The sequence below is a fragment of the Myripristis murdjan genome, chromosome 23, assembly GCF_902150065.1.
Source record: "Myripristis murdjan chromosome 23, fMyrMur1.1, whole genome shotgun sequence".
NCBI lineage: Eukaryota > Metazoa > Chordata > Actinopteri > Holocentriformes > Holocentridae > Myripristis > Myripristis murdjan.
In genome coordinates this window covers 5,906,525-5,929,606 of record NC_044002.1, presented here as the reverse complement: position 1 = coordinate 5,929,606, position 23,082 = coordinate 5,906,525, and the positions used below count along the sequence as shown (strand labels likewise).

General features: G+C 42.5%; 1 protein-coding gene across 3 annotated transcripts in view; it reads right to left on the bottom strand.

The window, feature by feature from the left end:
* Positions 1-4,841: 4,841 nt before the first annotated feature.
* sfmbt2 (Scm like with four mbt domains 2) overlaps positions 4,842-23,082 on the bottom strand; it is a 42,369-nt gene continuing 24,128 nt past the window's right edge. For all 3 annotated transcript variants that reach the window (XM_030045701.1, XM_030045703.1, XM_030045702.1), the window contains 13 exons: positions 22,705-22,806; positions 20,575-20,805; positions 18,451-18,577; positions 18,105-18,218; positions 17,919-17,961; positions 15,906-15,973; positions 13,599-13,738; positions 12,969-13,078; positions 11,583-11,758; positions 11,243-11,412; positions 9,752-10,024; positions 8,629-8,760; positions 4,842-6,009 (listed from right to left, as the gene is read on the bottom strand). In XM_030045701.1, the coding sequence (XP_029901561.1) occupies positions 5,869-6,009; positions 8,629-8,760; positions 9,752-10,024; positions 11,243-11,412; positions 11,583-11,758; positions 12,969-13,078; positions 13,599-13,738; positions 15,906-15,973; positions 17,919-17,961; positions 18,105-18,218; positions 18,451-18,577; positions 20,575-20,805; positions 22,705-22,806 (1,827 nt within the window). In that variant the 3' untranslated portion in view covers positions 4,842-5,868. The remainder of the gene's footprint in view (positions 6,010-8,628; positions 8,761-9,751; positions 10,025-11,242; positions 11,413-11,582; positions 11,759-12,968; positions 13,079-13,598; positions 13,739-15,905; positions 15,974-17,918; positions 17,962-18,104; positions 18,219-18,450; positions 18,578-20,574; positions 20,806-22,704; positions 22,807-23,082) is intronic.

Genomic DNA, 23,082 nt, shown 5'->3' with positions numbered 1-23,082 from the left:
GGCCTAAGAAACACCAAGATCACAGTGTGCAAATAAAAACTATAACAGTGTGCATAAGAATGATTTATTTGCCTACAGTTCTCCTCAGCTCCTCTCGACATGCAGAGGCAGTGGTTAGGCCGCTCCGCACATTTCCTCTTTCTTTTTCTTTCCGGTAATTGACTGTGGATAAATTTACTTAAATTTACTGTAGACAGTCAGCTGTGGGACTTTACTGTAACACTGCTTGGACTTGCTGCAGCAGCGGTTCATTGTGTCCATGTAAATAACTGTGGAACCTCAGACGTTATTTTCTGCATAAATCATAAACCCTGTGGGGGGAAAAGCAGTGGAAATCTGGCCAGGGAAGCGGCCATGGCTTCAAAAAAAATGCTAACTCTTTGCATTAAAGAGCGAGGGCTTCTTTGTAGACTCACTATTTTGCACCAACTTTAAGCGACCGTGCAGAGATAAATTCATGGCAGAGGAGGCAGAGCTACCAGCTTCTGTACTAGACTAGAATGCAATGCAGCAACGACACAACCAAGGGGGCTGACTCTGGCCTTTTTTTTTTTTTTTTTTTTTTTTTTTTTTTTGACTGGAAACTCTCCTCCTACGCAACAAGTTCACACTCCCTCTCTGGCGGTTGGCGAAAGGCATTGTGGGAAATGTAGGACATCACGAATAGGAGAAAACGAAGCGGGGTGAGAGAAAACAGGTGCAATGAGAAAAAGTGTCTTGCATCACTTTGTCCTAAAAAGTCCCGGAATTCACCGAGCGTTAGAGATCGATGATACCCAGCAGTGTGAGAGGGTGCACGCGTTGGATTTGCCCTTTGCGAGGCAGCGGGGTTCACTGAGGACTGGAGTGGTGAGCTGGCAAGCCTTCAGACTGAACATCATCATCCTCACGTCTGATTGTCTCCGTCTCTGTCTAGCCTTTGAAGACCGTGTGTGTTCCCGTGACCTAGATTTCAAGTCTGCAGTGCAATGCAAGTGATGATGTGTGAGTGAGCGCTCAGAGTTCTGGTTAACCAGATCCCTTCCCCCACATCCACACACACACACACACACACACACACACACACAAAGATTACCATCATCCTGTCACACACTTGGAGTTTTGAGTAAATTTTGATATGATGGCTCTTTTATTTTCTACTAGATATTACAGCTTGACAAAAGACTGATATCAATACAGATTTTCAATTTGCTTGTTATCTTCTCGTTTGATTGTGGTGCGCTGATTTTCAACAACCAAACTGCACGTCAACACTCAACTTTTTGATTGACACCTCCCACTCACTACTTGAGTTGTGCGTGTTAAATAAAAATATGAACTGGGTTTTGATTAGCATGAGGATTTAAAATCCCATCACTTGATATTTTATGCCAGTATTCATCTTCTATATTTTGACCATGTATGTGCAAAAAATGCCATAAATTACCAGGCGGATTCCTGGAGATTTTCCACCTCTTGTCAGGGTGGAGGAGCCTGTGAAACGGTATATTAAAACTCCCCACTGAAAGCCAGCATCATGATTAAAATGTCACATTAGCATCACTTCTGCTTTATGTCTTCCCATAGACAACCAGTGCAATAAATATGTCGTCGGTCAAGCCGCGTCTTATCAGAGGTGGCCGACACGGACAGGACCCGATCTGATTTTTGGAAGAGAAGGCCGGTATCGGCTCCGTGTGTCGTGACTCGGCGGCGGCTGTGCAGCGGCGCTGAGCTGCAGCTTCTCTGGAGCTCTGATGAAACACGTCTGGTAACAGATGAAACCAAAGATAATAGAAGAAAGGGTGTGAATTTCACAAGAAAAAGCAAATACAATGTCACCGTGAGTGTGTGTGTGTGTGTGTGTGTGTGTGTGGGATATTAAAGGGAAACTCCACGCTGGGATCAGCCTCGGCCTACGCTGTTAGATCTCATCAATCTGTTCACGGCATTCCAGCGGTTGAACTCCTCTACCCTTTTTTTTTTTTTTTTTTTTACCTTTCCCTCAACCTGACACATCGGCTTCTACCTCAGTTTGTGATTTCCCACATTTCCCAGAATGCCTTTTGACAACCCCCAGAGTGTGAGCCTGAACTTGCCCCTGTCAGTCGTTGGTGACGCGTGTAGGTGGACAGAGCAAAGGCGATAGCGGAGACTTCTTCCAGTCAAGGCTACGCTACAATCACACCCTTTACTGTAAGCAGCGTCTTGCGGCTGCAGCGCGCTCGGGTCTGCTGAGGCGACTGCTGGGGGAAAAAAAAAAAAAAATCTCTGCCTCGTCTTTGATGTGATTTCTCCCTGCACTGGTGCAAAATAGCCACTCTAGAAAGAAGCCCTTTGAAATCTGAGGAGCTGACCTTAAAATCTGACGTTTACCTCTGATATTTCTGATAGCTGGACATTTTTTTTTCTGCTGTCGAACTCGCCGTTTATCCGTGGGAATAAGAAAAATACACCACCAAACAACAAAATGGACCCAGAAATGAGGAAAGGAGCCCTCCTGTTTTTATCCTAAACCTTTTTTTTGCTTCATATTTCATGACTTTTCCAAATTTAACATAAAATTGACATGAGGTGTTTTTCAGTGTCCTGTATACATTTTGTACCCACTGGTGTTTCACTGGAGCCTGTTTGACCCCAGGCTTTTTTAGCTCTATAAAACATAAGATCAACATTGTATGCACATTTTCTTTAGTTGTTTTGGACACTGAGGAGCTACAACGCGATATTTATAATCTTCCAGAAACTCCCCTCTGCTTTAGGGCCCTACAACATAACCACATCTGTTGTAGTGTGAGAACCACTGATAGTTAATGTGACATTTAGGAGGAAAAAACAGGAACTTTGATGTGTAAGGGGGTGAGTAGGGACGGTTGTATTTTATTTAAGTGGCTATTTAGATAGTCATCAAGGCAAATAACATACTGGACACAATTTTTATTAAATCAGTTTCCGGGGGTTTAAATTTCCGGGGTCAAATTGACCCAAATTAATCTAAAATGTTAGTAAAAGTGGAGGTACCAGGAGGGTTAATAATGTTGGAGGTAGATGCCGTGACAGGCTGGTGTCCAGTTTTTAGTCAAAATCCAAGATGGGCTTTCTGCATTGGTTAAGTGCTCCATCCGTCTAACCCCGGCTGCATTATTCTATTTCAGTCAACCTGCTGCGTCTCGATGTGAAACACAAATTCAGTGAAGCTGCCTCCTCTCATTCACGGCTCCCTTTATACGGCTGTTTACCCCTCTGCTGTCATCACTTACTTAGTTTGTATTCACATACAACGGGAAAATCATGCAAAGCGGACGTTTGATATGAGGTTGCCAGGCAACAGTATACGGTAGCAGCTTTTCAGAGTGACTCAATACAAAGTGTCAGAGTTGGGGAAGCGTGTGTGTGTGTGTGTGTGTGTGTGTGTGTGTGTGTGTGTGTGTGTGTGAGTGCTATTAAATTAATTCAACTGCACCCATACAGAGAGCTGGTGAGGCACGACACGTCTTGGTGCTGAATACACCCTGAATGTGAATCACAGACTTTATGAATTTCTATTAGATAATGTTACGCAGAGAACATTGCAAATGAATCAGCATATCAGGTCATGTACTGCATGCATGACTAACACGGCATTACCTCCAATTACGGGTCTACATGAAACAGCTATCACTACATAGGGGGTAATTGCTTTTAGTGCTCCACCAGCGGCCGCTCTGCCAAAAGATGGTAAAGCGCTAATGGCTCTGTCATCAGGCGTTTGAGCGTTAAGCATGCTGGGAGTTTTTAGAGACGTGGGCCGACAGAATCAACAATGTGCCTCCTGTTTCAGTTTCAGGTGATGAAACATACCACACTCTCTGGAACGAACAGGTGACTGCAGTTCACCACTGTGGTGGCATTTTCATTTGTCCAGTCTCTGTTTTTGCCAAGAATCTATAAAACGGCTGTAGAAAACAAAAGAAAGAAAAAAAAGAAAAACATATTAGAGAACATTTAGATTCAGAATTCCCTCTGAGCAGTGTTTTTAGTGATTTAAAGCGCATGCCTTATAATTTACACACACTGACTCACATTATCACACTTCATTTTGCTCAAATAATAATTTTCATAGTCATCCGTCATTGCTCCACTTCCCCCCCAGAAATAAAGTCTACATTTTTATAAGTGGGTTTGAAATTTTTTTGGGCTTAGAACGATATTAGATGCAGGAACTTTGTCACATTTCACGGTTCAGTGAAGTGAAGCCCCTGGATTAACAGTAAAATAGTGCATGTGAATTCATTTCAATAGTGACTTCCAAATGATGGTCATATCGGGGTGGCTTCCTGCTCCTTTTGACACAGCAGCGGTGCACTCGCTGCAGAGCTGTGTGTGTTAACCACAGTGTTAGTCTGCCTGCGCTTACATGCATGAGGGAGCAACGGTTAACCCTTAATCCTCCTTCAGGCTATTACAACTTTAGATATGAAGAGCACTACTCCAAAACACTGCATGCTGGGATTGTTTTGATTATGAGGCTTGAGTGGCTCCAGTATTTTAAATATCTATTCCATAAGTGTACTTTCAGTTACTTTGCCTTATATGAGTTTTAAAGGGATAGTTAAGACAAAAATGATGAAATCCAGAAAAAAAAAATCAAGTTTTCTAATATTTCTAACAGATTATGTATCTAGAAAACTTTTTTAAATTATTTAGAATACATAAAATTGTTTGAATTAAGTAAGTATTCCATTATGACATTATTTTTAAATTATAATGATTGGTAGTGGTGGCAGCAGTGGTTAGTAGTGGTAGTAAATGTGCTGTGGTGGTATCTGTAATAGGCATAAATGATCCCACAGTGAAAGAAAGTGCAAGCCCACACCTACGGATACAAATCAGTAGAAATTTATTTTCTTATTTATCAAAAATATCTGCAACACATTTGCATAGATGGACACAAAATAGCTTACATGATTGTTTCATGTGATTGTAACAATGAGAAGAGAGCACAACTGGGTTCAAACAACTCAGAGGGTGTCATTTTTTTCTGACTCATCATGTGGGAGGCCTTTTTTCCCCTCTATGAATACAAACTAAAATGTAAATCGAAATAAATGCAGAGTGTGGGTTTCCGTTTTGAGAAATAACTTAACAGACATAACTCAGGGTTTTTCTTTTTCAATCGAGAAAAGAAACATTATTCTATATCAATTCTTTTTTTTCTCTCTACATCCAAATAGATATATTACTCCTCTTAAATAAGGAAAACAATAAATATTTCAAATATATTACTTCATGGGTTGTTAAATAGTTTCCCAATATATTTGATCAGAAACCAATTATGTTACAAAAGGGGGAAATGCATTAATTATGGTCAATAATAATGGATAATAACTTAAATGCTATGATGCTTCTCTATCACAAATAAAATGTCTGCAAATGGAAAGTAATGAAAAAGAAAATGTCTTCTGAAACGAGTCCTCTGCTTCTCAAAATAACTTCTTCACAGATTGGTAAAGCACATGGAGCGACTCCAATGTGTTCTGCTCTGCCAGAGCGGGCAGAGGGAAGTCTATGTGGGTACTGCATCACGTCTTCAGACCTTCAGTATCCCAGAAATGAATCCTTCAGCTCCTTATAAGGAAAACATCCTCCGCAAAATTACTCTGCTGTCACTTACTTGGTACTTTCCCAATGTGACCGCTCCACAAATGTCCCTTCTTACAATTTGGAAATCCACAAAAAAGGTCAACATTTCAAAATTCAGAAATTCCCCCAAAGTAGTCCGCAGTTTTCCCAACAGGAGAAATATAATCCAAAGATTTCCCAGTCGTGGCCGCAGCATTCCTCTCGACGGCAGACTTGACTGCGTGGTCAGTGGGTGACTAGTGGGTGAAATGTGTCGGTGCACCTTGCTCAGTTGGCGTACTGTCTGTAGAAGGCAACTTTGACGCGCTCTATCTGGTGGCACAGCTTGATGGCCGGACCGAGCTTCAGGTCCATGCACTCCTGCACCGTGGGCAGAGTCAGCAGCAGCAGGGCCTGCCCGTCAATGTCCTGCACACACAAAGGCACATGAACACATCTGGTGAGAGGAAGGAAGGAAGAAGGAAAGAAAGAAAGAGAAAGAACAGAGCAGGACTTGACCGAAATGAACTTTCGAAACAGAACAGCCAATAGCGGATATTGGTTACTTCTATAATTGAAGTTTACGTTTATTTTTTGACATTTTCATGTGAAAAACTAAAAACAGAAAAACATCAGGGGTTTTCCACCTTGGTACTTTACCATTAGATCATGGAGGAGGAGGACGGAGAAAAAAAGGAGAAGAAAAAGAACAAGACAAAGAAGAGAAAGAGGAAAAAGAAAGAAGAACAAGCATTCTTGTGTGGGTCAAAATATCAGGTCAAATTCTATCATTAGTTAGCCTGCTTCCAGACTCGTCAAAAATACAGCACATTCAGAAAGTATTCAGACTCCCTTCACTTTTTTCACTTTTGTTATGTTGCAGCCTGATGCGACAATCGTTTCAATTCATCTTCTCTCTCATTAATCTACACTCAGTGCCCCATAATGACAAAGTGAAAACAGAAGTGTAGACATTTTTATCAAAAAGGAGAAACTGAAATATCACATTGACATAAGTATTCAGACCCTTTGTAACAACACTTGAGATTTAGCTCAGGTGCCTCCCATTTCTCTTGATGGCTGCTGAGATGTTTCTACACGTTGAGCAGAGTCTTCCTGTGCTAAATTTGATAGATAGGTAAATTTGATACTAGACTGGACATGATTTGGAAAGGCACACAGCTCTCTATAGAAGGCCTCACAGCTGACAATGCATATCAGAGCAAAAACCAAGTCATGAGGTCAAAGGAACTGCCTGCAGAGCTCAGAGACAGGAGTGTTGCAAGGCACAGATCTGGGGAAGGCTACAAAAAAACAAAAAAAAATAAATAAATAAAAAATTTTTGCTGCACTGAAGGTTCCCAAGAGCACAGTGGCTTCTATAATTCTCAAACGGAAGAAGTTTGGCACAACCAGGACTCTTCCAAGAGCTGGTCCCCCAGCCAAACTGAGCCATTGTGGGAGAAGGGCCTCAGTAAGAAAGGTAACCAAGAACCCAATGGTCACTCTGACTGAGCTTCAGAGATCCTGTGTGGAGACGGGACAAAGCTCCAGAAGGACAACCATCACTGTGGCCCTCCACCGATCTGGGCTTTATGGCAGAGTGGCGAGACAGAAGCCTCTCCTCAGTGCAAAATACATGAAAGCCCACTTGGAGTTTGCAAATAAGCACCTGAAGGACTTTCAGACTGTGAGAAACAAGATTCTCTGGTCTGATGAAACCAAGATTGAACTGTTTGGCTTCAATTCTAAATGTTATGTCTGGAGGAAAGCAGGCACCGCTCATCACCTGCCCAACACCATCCAAACAGTGGAGCATGGTGGTGGCAGCATCAGGCTATGGGGGTGTTTTTCAGCAGCAGTGACTGGAAGACTGGTCAGGGTTGAGGGAAAGCTGAATGGAGCAAAGTACAGAGATATCCTCAGTGAAAACCTGTTCCACAGCTCAGGACCTCAGAGGCCGAAGGTTCACCTTCCAACATGACAGTGACCCTAAGAACGCAGGAGTGGCTTAGGGACAACTCTGTGAATGTCCTAGAGCGGCCCAGCCAGAGCTCTGACTTGAACCCTATCCAACATCTCTGCAGAGACCTGAAAATGGCTGTGCACCGACCTGACTGAGCTTGAGAGGATTTGCAAAGAAGAACGGCAGAAAATTCCCCCATCCAGGTGTGCAAAGCTTGTTGCATCATACACAAAAAGACTCGAGGCTGTAATTGCTGCCAAAGGTGCTTCAACTGAGTCCTGAATAAAGGTTGTGAATACTTATGTCAATGTGATATTTCAGTTTTTCTTTTTTTATGATAAAAATGTGTACAATTCTGTTTTCACATTGTCATTATATGGTACTGAGTATTGATTAATGAGAGAAAAAAAATGAATTAAACGATTGTAGCATCAGGCTGCAACATAACAGAAGTGAAAAAGTGAAGGGGGTCTAAATACTCTCTGAATGCATTCAAATGTGACTTCTCAGTTGAAAAACTACCTGGGTGGGACAAATGCTGCTGACCAAGGGCATTTTTAGCTTAGGGCTAGGTTAACAGCTGGCTAACTATGAACACTAACTCCATGGAACAGAGCTAGAATCAGCCCGTCCTCACTGGATCGCTTGTCCTTATATTCTGCATTGGCTTTTTTGTGAATATAGAGCTCTCGCGTTTGTTATGAGCATTTTCACCAAAAAATGACTTTGCATAAACAGCACAAAGTGTCAACACTTACTGACATTTCTGTAGGTGGATACAGATGTTGTTTATTATTCAGACCGAATACTGGAGTGGAAACAGAATAGTCATTCAGTCTGAATATAAGGCTAATAATGAATATGTAATCAATCAAACAACATATTCAGCAGTTTAATAATACTGCCTTGCTGACATCAGATTATTAATAAAAGGAGCGGGAAGCAAATCAACCTCTTTCCCCCTATTCAAAATATATTTGTGGATGAAATAATAGAAATTTAAATGATTTGTTCCACACACACACAAAAAAAAAAAACAGTTTTGTGTGTGTGTGTGTGTGTGTGTGTGTGTGTGCGCGCACCTGTTCCTGGAAGATGTTGGCCAGGGAGGCACAATCAGTAGAGCTGATGAACTGGACGACTTCGTCTACGCTCCACTCCAGAGGGTTCCTCTCTAAAACTAGCTGCCCCTCCTCCTCCTCCACTCCCTCCACCTGACACACACATGCACGCATGCACACACACACACACACACACACACACACACACACACACCACTGATATTAACAACCCTAACAAAGACCAGAGCAGTGCTTCATGATTAAAAGTTCAATCTTCTACATTCTTGCCGGCGTCCATGTGCACTCCAATCTCTTGTTACATTTACATTTTCCTCATTTCCCTGATGCTCTTATCCTGAGCGTCTTAAGCCTCCTCTCCCTCAGGCATTACCATGTGTTGTGTCTGGATTGTGTCTCAGTCTGATGTAGCTGGATTACATTCACACCAGATGTAAATGTTAAAATGTGTCTCAAGTAAACACGTTAAAAACAGGTTTCTTTTTCCCCTCCCAAAACACAGATTATTCTTCATTGTCATCACATCTTAGTCATATTATTGTAGTATTCACATTTTGCACATTGACAATAAAATGTTGCTCTCAGCACAATCTGTTAAAAATGTATTGAGCTCCCTACAGCCTCTTTGATCTGATTTATTTGTGTCTGTGGTTGGTAAATTTGGACTGGAGAGACCCTTCATTTACATTTTGCTGTTCATTTAGACAAAATGTTTCTGATCACCTCCAGAGGTGGTTTGGCTGCTCAGTGCTTCAGTGCATCTTCCATGCATTCACACCTGGATTTTAATGCATGTTTCCTCTATCAAACGGCAATCCAGTCACCCGGGATGCATATTAGTACCACATGAAATGGCACAATTAGTGAGCAAGTAAGGGTTCAGTGTAAGATTAAACTGTATATTGGTTTCATTGTTGATTTTTTTTAAAATACAAAATCAGATATTAGCCAGTTAATGTACATATATGGTGGCTCCTCTCCCCTGATCCTCACTAGCTTTAGTGTCTTTCTATTTGTTATATCAGATGTTTGACTAGAGTAACCCTCAACAACTTCAGGGGTGTCGCTCCTGGCCCACCTAAATGAATTTCATTGCACCGTGAGGCCACCCCTCATTCCCTCCTACCTGCATGTCCTGTCCTTTGGGTGGCTGGTACTTGTTGTTCTGGTTGTAGGCGGACAGGGAGCGGGTGGACCTCCTGCGGCCCTCACCGCGCTCCTGGCTGCCCGTGGTGCTGCCTGCGCTGACGGCCCGGCGCAGCGTCACGGCCCGGCGCGGACGGCTGCTGGTCACCTCCACTGAGGAAGTGTCGGTGTGGTCCTCCCGTGGCTCAGAGCTGGTGCCCTCCTCACTGCCTGATTGTAACTCCATCTCCTGGTCCTCCTCCTCGTCACTGTCCTGAAGTGGGGAGAAAGAGAGGCTGGGAGTCAGAGGTGTAAATATATTATGTTGTTTTTGTTAAATAAGGTGCAGGCCTCTGACCTCAAACTCCTCCTTGTACTTGAATAGGACAAAAAACACTTAAAAGGTTAGCATAGGCTGACTTGTCTCAATTACAACTTCTGTTCTGGCCTTCAATGTCTCTCAGCCTCATGAAGTGAACAAAACTTTTTCTTATATTCATAGATTGATCAGCCAAACAACCCCATTCAATCACAGCTGTAAAGCCTTGGTAAACTAAAATATGGTATTTGTCATCACTGGTTGTAAGAAACTTGAAACTGTGAGAATCTGAGGTCCTTTTCCATGCAGGGAGATTTCAAACAATCCCTTTTGAGGATTAAAAAAGTCTTGGTGGATGATGAAGATAGTACTCAAGAAAATCTACATTTTCAACTGGGTTTATCATCCCTTTAGGAGTGACTTTGGTGTTTGTAGCCTGAATATGGAGTATGTGTTCTCATCAAATAAACCACAGTTGTAAATTTCTTCACTTGCAATTCTGTGCAGTTGTAAATTTGTAGGGTCTGTGACAGAGCCCAGGTTTCCTACAGCAGATGTATTTGAGCTGGGCAGAGTTGGACGTGGGAGGAGTTTGGGGGTCTTTCTTCTCTCCGTCGACCAACTGGGAGGAGTTTTTCCCTGCCAGGAGCCAACCTGCCAGCTCTGAGTCGTCAGCCAAAAACCGGTGGACAACCAAAACAGAAACTTGCAATCTGGCTATTGAATGCTTCACTTCAATTCTGTGGAAAAAAAATGTATCAAAGAAAACTGTACATCTCTCTTAGAATACATTTCCCCCAAACACACTGTAAGAAACTCATGTAGACAATCACAGTTTGAGATTGCCCTTTCATTGGGGTGCAATAAATTAGGCATGAATGAGTGAAGTTATGAGATATATAAACTAAGCTACATTGGACTACAGTGATTGTCTGTGATGCCTCTTTTGACTGAATCTGCCATGTTTACAGGGGGGGCTGTTTTTATTTATGTACTATTTTGTGACTGTACACTCCACCCCTGCCAGTTTCCACCCGTCATGTGTCCTGGAGGGCACTGGTTACCCACTGACACAATCAAAGGAGGTCAGAAAAGAAGCAAGGAGATATAGAAAGGAGAATAAAAGGGGAAAAAAATGGAAAAGTCAAGAAAAGAAAAGATGTGTTATCCAACCTGTGGTGAGCCGGCAGGAGTGTAGTCGACGGCAGACGAGCGCCTTTTCTTCTGCACAAAGATAGCTTTCCTCTTCTTCCTGCGGCGCGCTGGCTTGGCCAGCTCTCCCTCTGCAGACTGCTCTTCTCCCGTTGGCTTGGGCAGCTTCCTCTTCTTCCCATAGTAATAGGCTGGAGACGTGCAGCAGATGTTGAAAACAATGCACCCCAAACAAAACTTAGCTACTCATCAAAGGCAATTATACACTTTGCAGCCTCATAAGCTTTGATTTGGGTGTGCTTCATAATTGCGGCATGGGAAGTGATCTGTATAATTGCGCCATACACAAACAGGCACTTACTGTATTTGGTCTTTGTCTGTGCAGAGCAGTTCTCTGGGCACTTGTCAGTAACAAGAATGGGGCTGAAGAGGTTTGGGCAGCACTGCAGCTTCACACACACCTTGCGGCAGAAGTCTGGGATCTGCTCCGCCAGGCGGACTATCCGGATGGTGGAGCGATAGGTTTTCCCTTTGTATCTGAGCAGAGGAGGAGAGAGCAGGGAGGGACGGCACGACATTGTCAGCCACTGGCCAGACAGCAATTTTAATTTTATTTATGAGAACAATGGATAATTAAACTATCTGTAATCCATCAAAGTACTCGACAATGAACGATGATTGCCTACCCCATAATGATATAAAATGGGCTGTTTTAGGAGAGCCTTGGTGAATTCAGATCACCTAGTTGATGAGGGCTATCCCGGAGAGCCGAGCTGTCTGTTGATGCTCGTGCAGGGTCATTTTTTCAATCTCTCATCTAATGGTTAAGGTTAGGAAAGGCAAGCTGATCCGTTAGCAATACTCAAGGACAAGGTCAGTCTGAACGTGGATGTGTACTCAGTCTGATCTTGTCTACTTTGGGGTGTCTAAAAATCAGGGCTTCTCATGTAATGTCCTGTCACAGACTCTCAAAGAGACAGGACACTTATCAGCCAAATCTTATCAACAAAAAATGGAATTTTTGCCGTTTTGAATAAATACTGAACTGTTTAACTTTCTCAACTGTAAGTACCAGAGTCATAAATTAATGGAACCTTCAGGCGAAAATGAAACTGGAAATTCCTAAAACAAAACCAAAAGAAAATAGAAGTGGGGCCCTGAAAAATGCAATCCTTTCTTTTCTGCATTTCAATTTTTTTCTATTATTATTTCTTTCTGTTAAACTGTCCCACACAGGCTATTGAATGTGGTCGATGGGAGCCTACGACTGGGCAATTCTTTATTTTTTGGGTGAGAAAAACTGCACTTTTTTTTTTTTTTTTTAAATCAGAAAACAGAGTGTGCAGCCTGAAGCAGTGGAATTTTTTGGCACCACAAAGCCGGCAGTTGAAGAAACTGCCGACCTCACACAAACCGCTGCAGCCGATATCATGAAAAAAAAATTCAACAAAGTGGTGGACGATGGACTTGCTGGAGACAGAGTATGGGGAAAATGGCACCGTCCTTCTCTGCAAGGCCTGGCGCCAGTTAACAGCGTGGAAGAAGTGTGGGATGTGTGGTATATTGTGATTTAAACTTATATATCAGTGATAGAAACTGAGTGTTTTCCTGCCAAGATGGGATGAAAGAAAAGGACAAAAATGCCTTGATTTTCTAAAAAAAAATAAATAAATAAGATCCAGGGGTGCAAAAAGTGCAGCCTATCATGGTGCATAGTTCACTCCACTTTGTGTTTTTGTCTCCTCACTTGGCTTTGAGGGTCTCCTCGTGGCAATCCCAGCTCTGATCCTCCACCTCCTGCAGCTCCTTCAGGACTCGTCCAGGCTTGTAGGCAGCGTTGATCAGCATGCTCAGCAGCTGGAGGCAAAAATAGAGCTTAAAGTACATTTAAAGAAATAGACTGCTGGTTCAGAGCCGAGCAAAACTCAGAGGGAAGCACATAAAAAAGCATGACGGTAGATCCAAACAAAACCAAAAGGACAGATCATGAAGGATGATCAAGCCTTTGTACGCACAAATCATGGACACTTGCAGTTGCACGCTGACACGCGCGCGCACACACACACGTGCACAAACTCAGCATCCTCTGGAGAAATTAAGAGGTTGTTTTGCTGAGCGGCAGTGACGGTGTGTATGTGTAAACACACTTGACTGACAGCTCCTCGCATTAAAATGAAGGCGCTGCTGGGAAACTGCAGGTGGTTAACAAGACATTGCTGCCCCCCCTCCATCTTTGGCTGTCTCCCCTTTTTCAGTCTTTCTATCAGCCCTGCGCTCTCTCTGAAAGTCTCTGATACTTTGATTAGACCCGTTCCTCTCCATCTCCCCCAGAGTTTATGCCTGTGGTTGGCATTTATGATCCGACATGTCAGCCCACCTCTTTGAGGACCAGTGTGCACTTTCCGGGTCCGACGGCTTGCGGCAGCTCTGCAATGCGTCCCTTGTTGAGGTAGGGGCCCGAAAAGCACCGGTGGTTGACAAAGATCTTGGAGCAACAGTATTTGCCATTGGCCGAGCCTGAGAAGGAAGAGAGACCCGGGGTGTTACCTTCATGTTAACTGCCTTGTGGCTACTGTGTAAATATATTTATCTGACTCAATGGCTTTATTTATGTGAGGCTCTGTACAAACCATGATAATGAATTTCCTCTCGAGGACAATAAAAGTATATCTATAAATAAAATAATGAAAGTGACACTTAGCTTGACTTGGGCTAAATTAGGGTTGGATCAATATTGGCCTTTTATTCAAAATCGGATCTTGATGCAGTTTGATTGGTTACATATTGACTGTGGAACTGATCAATGCCACACTGATGGTCTATGGGAAGCTGATGACTCCAGCTGATTCTAGTGAGACGTTTGGATTGAATTTCACACTATTAGGCATGGATCTGTTTTATTAATTCATCAACAGTGCTATTTCAATTGAGAGCTGTCTTGTGGTGTAAATGCTGTTTCCATCCTCCAAGAACACAAATAACAAAAGGAGGATACATGGAATACTTTTTTAAAACTGTTTTTAGAATGATGGTGAAATAAAAAAATAAAAACAAAATGACAGTTGCTAGCTGCGTCATTGCACATGCGTGTGTGTGTCTGCACATATTGCGGGACATGTGTCCCCATACGTTGGTGTGTGTGGACCCCTGGACCACCACAGAGTGAGTGTGTGACTCCAAGCACTTCTCCACAGAGGTGAGCGCAGCAGAGTCACACTGAGCAAAGAATATGGCCTGTTCATGTGACTCTCCCCCACTTGAGGAGAAGTGCGGGTCGACATAATGATGCGGTATGCTGCTCTCCGCCCTCCCTGCAACCCCCGATACTGCTGGCACCTGGAACCGCACCGCTAGGGGTGAATAGTAATCAGGCAGGGTGATGAATATGCATGAGCAAGTGGGTGGTTTTTAAAAAGGGAACTTGGAAAGGAGGGCAAGGGGTCTCATGGAAACAACGTTTACCCACCGCCCCCCTCTCGTTGCGCTACAACATACATGTGTAATCACCAGTCCACCCCAAACAAAACACTTAACATCAGCCAAGGAGACGGGGATATGGTGCGTTTGTTAGAGCTACAGCCACCCGAATGTCTTTCCAAAACCGTGCTGTGAGGTAGGATTCACCCATTGTGAAGCGTGACTTTAACACACATGTTCATTCATTGATATGCGTCTTCCACTACAGGTTTGGCTGCTGAAATGCAAACTAAAAATACACCTATATGAAGTGTATTTTTGGGTATGCTCATGGAAACAGCTTTTGATAATGTACCTTGCATTCCTGGGTCTATTTTGTAGTTCTGGGTGTTTTTCTTATTCCTGTAGATAATTAGCAGACAATGTGACTTCATGTCTGAATATTTCCACTGCAGCTGCAATGGAGTTTGATGACAGGAAATGTTCAGCCACTGTACCTAAAATATCAGCATCAGTTTTGTCTCCTCCACCGACATTAGCCTTAAACAATGCAGTGTAGCCATAGCTTGCACCTTTGCAAATTTGTCAGCCACCATGTGTGAAATACAACTGCCGCTGCTGATGGCTTTTGTGCAATGTGAACAACTGGACATGACACACCACAGCACAGAATACAATAGAATAGAATAGAACTTCCACAAATGGAAATTTGTCTTTGGCACAGTGCATGTGCACATAAAAGGCACCCAAAACACACATATATAGACAAAGTACACATGAATCACATCAGATAATACATCAGGAACCCAGTCATCAGTACAAAATATCACAAGGCCTTGTCTAGTAATTCCAGCCAAGGTCCTCATTTTATGAATTAAAGAAGGTAACTGCATTTGATGCAAAATCCTTGCATTACTCCCTCTCCACTCTCACTTCATCTCAGCTGGAAAAACTTCCTACACTATCACTGTCTCCACCTACACAGCACTTCTCTGGGGCTTGTTAAAAGGCATTCTGGGAAATGTAGGAAATCACTAACTGATGTAAAATTAGACAAGGGAGGTTGAGGCAAAGTGAGTGCAGCAAAACAGTAAACTGCAACACTTGAGCACAAACCACAAATGGAGTCCTGGAAAGCACTGAATGCCAAGAGATTGATGATATCCAACAGAGCATCTGAAGGGGGATATTTCGTTTATCATCACCGTACCCGCTCATTAACATTAATTGCTGGAATTAAATCATCTGCAACATGGATTATGATTACCTGGATCCATGGTGACAGGCTGGCAGACGTTGACAGGGACTGTCTCTATTGGCTGTGGAGGAGCAAACCTGCAAGTAGAGGCAATCAAGCAGTCAAATTAATCAATAAAATTATTCAACCAATCTAATCAAACAGGAAATAGAGCAGCCAAATGATCATTCATTCAGCCAATCAATCTACACAGCAGCCACTGCAGTTTTGTTAGATTCAGAAACGGCTGAATTACTGTGTGTGTCCGTGAATCTGAGAGAAGGGGGGTTAGGGGGGTATTGATGAAAGGATTCCCCTGAAGGTGAGAAATGGAATTAGTGGTTAGATGAGAAGGCTGACAAAGTGTTGCTGAAGACCTCATATTTCTCCTGCTCTGCAACTGCCATTTCCCCTTGTACTCCCGGGGCTGCGTTTGCCAGCCACGGGTGTAATGTGTCATTTGTCAACAAAATCAATCAGTGCCCTGGGAAAGCAATTTCTGCTCTAAAAGCCACTGTTTCAATTAATGGCTTCGGAGTGACAGAGAGAGAGAGAAGCCTTGAGGGTTTTCTGAGGAGACGTTTGTTGAGTCTTTGGCTCGCAAGTAAAGGACAGAAAACAAAGGGCTGCGGGTGAAGAGCTGAATGGGCTGAAGAGAAAAAGACCACGGCCGTGGCTAGAGTTACGATATATCGGTTTACTGATGTATGGGTCTGACAGTTCATTTCTTGTGACTTTAATTTAATACTTGGGGATTGGGGGTGGATTGAGGGATTGGACAGTTATTTTTAACAGGGTTGAGTTTTACAGGAGAGCAACACAAATGAGAGGAAATTGTGAATGTTTGCAATCGTCCACTAATCATTCACCAAGCATCAATGAAGACATTCACATTCAAAATTAATTGGGCCCTACTCCTGATATTCCTGATTTGTCCCATTGCAACAAAACCATTGAGCTTCAGGTTGTAGTTCATTCCTTGCAGTGTGTGCAATGTTTCCCACGTCAGTGTGAACTCAAGGAACTAGACACTGGTCTCTAAAAACTTATCAAGTGTCCGTCGTTCACCTTTCCAAGTGAACGGCAAGAAAGTGAAACCAATTATTCAAAAACAATTAAGATCCTGCATATTCTGAGAATTCTGCCAAATGTTCTGAGACAGCAAACACCTTTACTTCTGAAGATGGATCAAGAAAAGCCAAGGGAAAACTTTACTTTTCTTTTTTTTTTTTAAACCTCAAAACACTTCAAATGGTTCTTTCAGAAAGCCTGATGGCCTGATGATGTAATGTTGTAACTTGGCAGGAAATCTAATCACAGGAGGAGGTTAGGACTGATAAACTGGGCTGATATCACTCTTTTATTAAAAATTCAATGCAGTCCAGCCAGTGTTGTCCACCGCTGCTACTGTGGATATATTTGTTGTTGGACTGATCACCACTAAGCTTGTTGTCTATGGGAAGATCTTCAGCTAAACTGATTACAATCAATATGATGGGTTTCAAAGGCTAACTGAGGCTGAAGAGTAAAACACGGGGAAAACATTTTTTGTCCCCCATGATGAAAGACTAGGGAAGAGACGACAGATTGGTCTCTGTCTGTCTGTCCATCACAGACTCTGTTGACCTGTTTTGGACAAAACTTGGGAGAATGATGGATTTTGACATTTGGGGGCAACATTTTGAATATAAACCTGCTTTGCCCCCCACAGCGCCACCAACAGGCCAACAGGGCCCTACGCTTTATGCTCAATATCTTGGGTAGTCCAACTAGCCATCTGGCTTATCATTTTATACCTCTGTTCAAGTGTCCAGTTCTCTAAAGGCTCTAAAGATACAGTTCTTTAAAACGTCATGAAGACAGGAAGAAAACAATCAATCAAATTTCTTCTTAAGTCAAATTTTGTTCAAAATATTGTAAGAATATCCAGTTGGGAACCCTGTCTCCTGAATCAAATTGTGAATTGAGTGAATTGTTACAACCTTAGTTGACAGTTTCAATCCAAAAAAATAATAAAAATAAAGGAATGATTGTCTTTCTTACTGTTTCTCTGGCTGGACCACTGCTATCTTCTTCTGCTTCTGGCCTGGGAAAAGAAAATTACAAGAGGGTGAATCAAACTGTCACTCCCAGGGAGACGTGCATGTATTTGTATGTGTGTGTGCGTTTGTGTGTGTGTGTGTGTGTGTGTGTGTGTGTGTGTGTGTGTGTGTGTGTTTGTGTACGTACAGACAGGTTTGAGCGGAGGGGTCAGGGGGTAAGCGTTAGCCTCGCACCAGCCGACAGGGAAGATGTCCATGGACTCCACATCCACAATACACTCTGACAGGGGCTTCGCCACACCTAGAGACAGGCAGACAGCAGAGCAACGGGGTGAGGGAACTGTCACACATACACACACACACACACACACACACACACACACACTCTGGTTTTTACCTTTCATTCAGAGCCACAGCAGGCGTCCTATGACACATAATCCTCACTGCACACATAAACACTCACTGACATATATTCTCACATTCACACACACATAAACACACACACACACACACACACACACACAGGTTCTTACCTTCCAGTCGGAGCCACAGCAGGCGTCCTCTGACCTGTGTGATCTGAGCCACACACACCTCAGCCGGTCGGCGAGGGTTCACCGCCTCCAGCCACATGTCCTTGGCGAAGCCTCTGTTCTGCCATGCCTGAGTGGGTGAACACACACACACACACAAACACACACACATTCACACACATTCACACACCCAAAAAATACACAGGACAATTCAACAAAGTTAACAATTGCCATCTTGTCAGTTCCACAGCTAAAAAAAAAAAAAAAAAAAAACTGTGTTCACAACTTTTTTTTCCTTCACATTCTTTGTAAATTCTGTGTATCACTTGTTATTTTCATAATTTGGCATCCTTTTTCAAACTGAATGTACTTTCTGGCAGATTTTCAACTGCACATATTTTTTTTTTACTCATTCCCCCCCTTGTTTCCATAAGTGATCTTCTGCACAGCCTCATACCGCTCTAAGTCATATTTTGCCATACTTCCATTTATACATTTACAGTAATTGTGATCTTGGTCCATTTGAAGTGCTGAGCCCACCAATGCCAATAACCCCAATATCATAAAACGTATGTGCATATACAACATTTGTGCAACAGCAAACATTGGGTTTTAATTTGATCATTTTATTAAACAACTTTTTTCATTTGACTCCAAAGTAAACAAGGTGGACTGATACTGTTCAGATTAAAGTTTGTCCTGGCAACTGCAAGCACTCCTAGAACACTTTCTGTCCAATCACAGTGTGTGGTCAGACATATTATCCTACTGCAACTGCACGTTTCCCCGCAGGGAGCACTGTAAAGTTTCTTCCTGCCCCGTTGGAAAAATAAGTATAATACGCTCTATCTGTGTGGGTTTTGTTAGCGTTGTTGATCAAGACCAGTGACTCAACAATTACTCGGCTATTTGCTGAGATTTCTGGCTTTCAGAACTCACTTTCCAGCCTGTACTCTTGTTTTGGAATAAAAACTCCCCACCCACTGGAGTTTCAACACATTCTCTTCCCCCTCCACCGCCGCCACCTACTCACATTTTCAACTGTTCATCGATGAGGAACGCTGCCACGAGCGCGCAGCCAGCACCACAACTAATTGAAAACATGAAGTATTATTACACTGTTTTACATCGTGATATATTTCATTATCTTTTTACAAGCCCCCAGGGTTTTTTCATCCCACCTATGCATTTTTTTTATGTTATTGTATATTGTTTCTCTTTAGTTTTTTTTTTTTTTATGTGCACAAAATAAAGAACTCAGCTAAAATCTCTGGACCTCTCTGCTGGTTCTCTGCTCCACTTATCCAGCTTACTCTGCTCTAACTCTTTGTTTGTTTGTTATAATATTTTGAAGAGCTTGATTCATTAACAGGCCATTGTAAGCCAGATGCTTGATCACTGACAAGCCAGTTTACTTAATCAAGGTGTCAATGGGTTCAATATGAAGCATTTTAAGACCTTTTTAAGACAAATTTCAATGATATTTAAGTGATTTTTGGACAAATCTTTTTTTTTCTTACCCAAATAAGCAAATAAAAGTATTTAATACATATTTAGGTAGGAGGATGGCTGATTTTACACTGGATTCTATAAGAGTTTCCTTTAGGTTAGACTTTGTTGGATTTCTCTCTACAGGTAGGTGTGTTTTACAGATGTTGTTCCTCCTGCTTGGCACCTTTGCCTGCCACACCTCCGCTGGTGCACACTGGGTCAGCTCCAGGGTCATCTGATGTTTCTGATGCCCCCCGCCCCCCAGCCGCAGAAACTGTCCCTTCTCTGTAGCCACAAACAGTAGCTTGACTTCTCAGCCTCCTCTGCCAGTTCTTTTTATGGTTAGTATAACGTGATTTGACATGTTCCCAGCAGGCACGTGCAGCAGTTTAAGCATAACGGCAGTATTAGATTCACTAGGCTGAGAGTTTAAATAAAAATCAGATAAAACGTTTATGTTGAAATTAACACCTCATAAATTCAAACTGAAGACTTTTTAATGACCTTTAAAGCCTTATTATTATTACTTATTTACAAAACTGAGTTTAAGACATTTTAAACTTTTGAAGGACCTGCAGACAGTGTGTTAATATCCCTTTAAAATTTCATCTTGTGGAATATTTTGAGGTATCTTACATCAGGGAAGCAGACTTCAGGGGCAGCTTCAGTCCCGCTCTGCTTCAGGTAGTCAGCCCAGTCAAAGTCCTGGCCCTCGTAGCCCCTGGGCCGCTCCAGGCTGACTCCGTTCTTCAGACACCACTGGACAGGCAGGATGCCGGGTGAATGGGTGTGGCACACCACAGACCGGGGCTTGGGGTCGACGGACTGATCGTCCAGCGTGATCTGGAAGTAGTTCTCATTGTAGACCTGCAGAGAGAAGAATCAGCAGAAACTGTGAGACAGTCTGATTATTGTACAACTGGGCAAGTACTCACAACACATCTTAAGGCTAAAAGTGGCTCCTGCCTCAGCGATTTAGGAACACCTCCTAACTCTAGGACTCCTAATTTTTTGAGACACAAGTACACTATTTCACAACGCGATTTAGCACAAAATTAGCCCCTAAATCTGTGAGTGAGAAGTAGTGAAGAGGACTCATAAAGTCATCAAGGCCAAATCCCAAACAATCCTAATTAGTTTCTGTAGGAATCTTTCAATGCTTATGAGGTTTTAAAAAAGGTATCACATTAATCATGAGGCTATTATGATGATAGTAAAGCTAGTTAGGGATGTAGTGGTGTTTTTCATTTATGCATTAAACTGCAGTGGCCAGTGACACTGAGTTCTGCCGCTATGGTTTCAAGCTGCCGCGCCTCCCTTCCCTGCTGCTACACACACACACACACACACACACACACACACCTGTCCCAAAGCACTCAGCATGTATAGACTCTAAAAGTAATCTATCAGTCGCTCTCTGGTGCACATTACATTAAACTCTGTCTGTGAAACAACAGTGAAACTTACAATTTTACAGATTGCTCCAAACCAGCGTTTATTTGTAACCGTGGCAACAGTGTCTGTCAGTGGTATGTGGACACTTTGAAGTTATGTAGAAAACTCTGACAGAAAATGATCAGTAGTGGCCTGCAACATCCACCACATTTTGCTGTTTGTAGTTTTCGCTTGGAAACTGCTGTCACCTCATTAACGTATGACCCACCAGACCCTCCTTCTTTTAAACAAATGAACTTTATATCTCCTTCTGCACTATTTCTAGCATCAGCTCACTGACAGAGAGCCATCCCCCATCAGCCAATCACAGAGGATACAGTAAGTAAGCTCCTTCATGAAACACGACGTCATCCACACCAATGAGGTCAACAAGAGTTTAGTTTAAGAGTCCTAGCAGCTTTATGGATTGTTTTTAAGAGAAAACTCTTGGCTAGGAACTTTTAGTGCTGCTCAGGAAGACTCCTGCTGGTAAGATAAAATACTTTGTACATACAGCTCTTGATCAATACAGTGGTTGTGTACTGGAGGAATTTGTACTGGGTTCATTCTAATGCCGACACGAGTATATACGCATTCTTTCCCTTCTTCCCCATCCTCTTCTTCTTATTATCATCCTGGGTTTCAAAAGGGAAGTTTTAGTGTCCCAAAGGAACTTCCGTCCTGCCAAGAATAAAATTTCCAGATACACATTTAATACTTATAATATTTCTGGTGTATAAGTTCCTTGCAGTAAAGTTTAAGCTACTGAATTTTGGCACAAAGTATCTGCTATTGGCAGCTTCACTCCATAAACAGTGGTATTGGTCTCAAAAATCCACATCTGTGGAATCCTTATTCATGCTGTTATGTAACACACAAAACGGTACATCCTTAATTTCTCATAAAGTACAAGTAAATAGTGGTGGTAGTTTATATCCAAATGTAAGATAAAATGTGATGCAGATTAAAGAATAATCTTTTTTTAAAAAAGACATTTTTAAAGGAAAAAAACTGTGTGCTACAATAACATGGCATTAAGTCTACATGAAAAATGAGAGCTGCGAGGATACTCATGAGATCCAAGTAGTGGCAGGAAGGTCTTTCTTAAGTGAGGAGTCTGAATGAGTTCAAAGAAACTAGAGGATCCTCTGGCAAAATCGCACACATAAATGCTCAATGGACCAGATCAATAAAAGCATTGTTATTTAAAACTGAGGCATACTTATAAGAGGAATGGTCCTTTTGATTTTCTTGGATGAGGCGTAATTTATAAATTCTGGCTGTGATGTAGCAGAGTTGCGCTTTTCAGATTTGTGGTCGAGTCTCACTCACCTTGGTGACAGAAACGGGGCAGATCTGGAGCTGCTCCCATGGAGAAACCATCTCCAGCTTCATCCCTGTCTTGAAGGAGTGCTTGGGCAGGTCTACATGGTCCTGACACAGTAAAGTCAGACTTTTAGACAAATGTGCTCCACTTTTTCTCATGCACATGTTAATGCATACATGCGAGACAATGTAGGTCATGCCATTGCTCCTCTTTTATTATGGGTAAGCATGCATTGACACATGTTTTTACACAGGTGGAAAAAGAAAACACCAAAAAACATCAAGAAATGCTCTTAAATTTGCTTTTTCCCCAGCAAAGTGGTAATCTGCATAAGTGACTTCCTTTGTCTTCACTGTCGGCGCTAAATGCTCGTTGCTGTGTGA